Here is a 2,500-nt window from a genome sequence, read left to right on the forward strand (position 1 = left end):
TTCTACTCAACGACACTTAGCTAAGGTTAAAATGCATTTGATTAGTCTTAGCTTCATCAGTCTTAGCTTAGAGGAATCAAATATCAATCTATCACAATGTATATCAAGATATAATGTTTATGCAGATATCCATGGAAAAATAAATATTTCATCAAACCTTAAAAGTACATCATCATTTTCACTTCATATTCATATCTCAGGTTTTCTCCTTTTGTCATGCATTAAATAATGTCACTTTAGCACTGCAGTCTGCAATCAGCTTCAACGATCAGCAACAAAAATTCTTAGATGCCATAACACTTACGTGGTCTGCTGATGCGCGTCATCAATGTGGTGTCCTGACGCAGTGAGACCCGACTCGTCATGCTCTTCCCCCTCCCCATCTGCCCCTGGCTCTTCCCCATCCCGAGACATCTGTGATCGCGCGAGCTCTGGATCTGGCTCTGTTAGAAGTGGTTGGTGTTCTGTTGTTCCCCTCGGCATGTCACAGCCTGTTGATCCATAAGTCTTAATTAGATGATGATGATGATATCACTTAAGAGAAAAGTTCCTACATCAGGTTTTAATTCAATTTGGATGTTAAACAGCAAAGACATTAATATCCATATTCACCCTTTGGAATTAACTGACTGAGCTTGGTTTGGAAACAAAAGAAAAAAACAAGATATATCCTTACATGAATTCAAAACATTTAAAATCAGTTCCTAAGCTAGTCAATTCAATATGCAAAATAATACTTCCCATATGATACATTTTTTCAAGAGCACTCTGCAACATTGCCATATTTCAACTGTTACTTACTCTTTTCTTCTTCACACAAAAGTAAAGAAGCAAAAATCAAAACAAAGCAAGTGCCAACAAAGCAAAATCTAGGTAAAAATAATAATGAAGATAATATCACTCAAATATTTTCAAAGCCAGATTTTTAAGATAGAAAAGGAAAACAAACACAAACCACCATCAAAGAGTAAAAGAAAATAATAAAAAATAAACTCATAATAATTGCAGCAGTAGCAATAACAAAAATAATAATAATCATAAAAAAATAGATATATATTAATATCAATATCAACGATGATGATGATGATGATGATGATGATGATGATGATGATGATGATGGAGATGAAGATGAAGATGAAGATGAAGATGAAGATGAAGATGAAGATGAAGAAGATGAAGATGAAGAAGATGATGATGATGATGATGATGATGATGATGATGATGGAGATGAAGATGAAGATGAAGATGAAGATGAAGATGAAGATGAAGATGAAGATGAAGAAGATGATGATGATGATGATGATGATGATGATGATGATGATGATGATGATGATGATGACGAAGATAGAAGATAAAGATAAAGATAAAGATAAAGATAATGAAGATGAAGATGATGAAGATGAAGATGAAGATGATGAAGATGAAGATAAAGATAAAGATAAAGATAAAGATAAAGATAAAGATAAAGATAAAGATAAAGATAAAGATAAAGATGAAGATGAAGATGAAGATGAAGATGAAGATGAAGATGAAGATGAAGATGATAATGATATTGATGAAGATGATGAAGATGATGAAGATGATGAAGATGATGACAATGATAATGATGATGACAATGACAACGATGATAATGATAATGACGACAACAATGACGACAATGATGACGATGATGACGACAATGACAACAATGATAATGATGATGACGACAACAATGACGACAATGATGACGATGATGATGATGATGATGATGATGATGATGATGACGATGATGATGATGATGATGATGATGATGACGACGATGATGATAGTGATGATGACAATGATGATAATGATGATAATAATAACAATGATATTACAGAAATAGCACAAACAAAACTAAAAACAAGGCAAAACACCCAATGCATGCTTACCTTCATCCGAATCCATAATATGAACTAGAAATCAAAGAATTACTAAATCAAAAAGTTCTCAAGTAGTGCTGAAGCAAGTGGCTAAACAAAAAAAGGAAAAAGAAATAAAATAAAAGAAAAGAGAAAATAATGATGATAGGAGGAATAATACAAAAATTCAAATCCAAAATAGGAATTTCAATAAATCACAATAATGGACCTTTAATGAGCATCATTCTTCTGCATTAAACGATTCACACTGTAATCATCGCTGACTGACTGATGTTGCATAAAGCTCGGTCTGTTTCCGATGCATATGAAGTTATTCTTCTTGGCAAGCAATTTCAACTTTCTTCGTCACTTCTGATAATTTCTGCCCTGTTGCAAACTCTTAAATAAAGTACTCAAGTCACATATACCCTTAATTTGTATTTGCTTTTTTCTGTTAACCAGTATATTTTGCTCTGTTTAATGACACTGTGTACAAATTCAGCATCAATTACTGGATTTCTGTGTGTCCCCAGGAAACAACAAGGTATTAATTATAATGGAAATAGTTTATTACATTTCTACATGTAAATTCAGTTAGCTGTAAGTTTGTATGTAATAAT

At 32.6% G+C, this 2,500-nt stretch overlaps 1 protein-coding gene across 2 annotated transcripts in view; it reads right to left on the minus strand.

Moving 5' to 3' along the window:
• The window catches only part of LOC125027993 (proton-coupled amino acid transporter-like protein CG1139), an 18,424-nt gene that overhangs the window by 13,313 nt on the left and 2,611 nt on the right, over window positions 1-2,500 (minus strand). Inside the window, exons 1-2 of one of the 2 annotated variants that reach the window (XM_047617229.1) lie at window positions 1,911-1,934; window positions 305-491 (exon numbers count right to left, since the gene is read on the minus strand). In XM_047617229.1, the coding sequence (XP_047473185.1) occupies window positions 305-491; window positions 1,911-1,926 (203 nt within the window). In that variant the 5' untranslated portion in view covers window positions 1,927-1,934. Of the gene's footprint in view, window positions 1-304; window positions 492-1,910; window positions 1,935-2,500 lie in introns of those variants that run through there. The other variant, XM_047617230.1, reaches the window with a different exon arrangement.

This window comes from Penaeus chinensis, chromosome 8 (genome assembly GCF_019202785.1).
Source record: "Penaeus chinensis breed Huanghai No. 1 chromosome 8, ASM1920278v2, whole genome shotgun sequence".
Taxonomy (NCBI): Eukaryota; Metazoa; Arthropoda; class Malacostraca; order Decapoda; family Penaeidae; genus Penaeus; species Penaeus chinensis.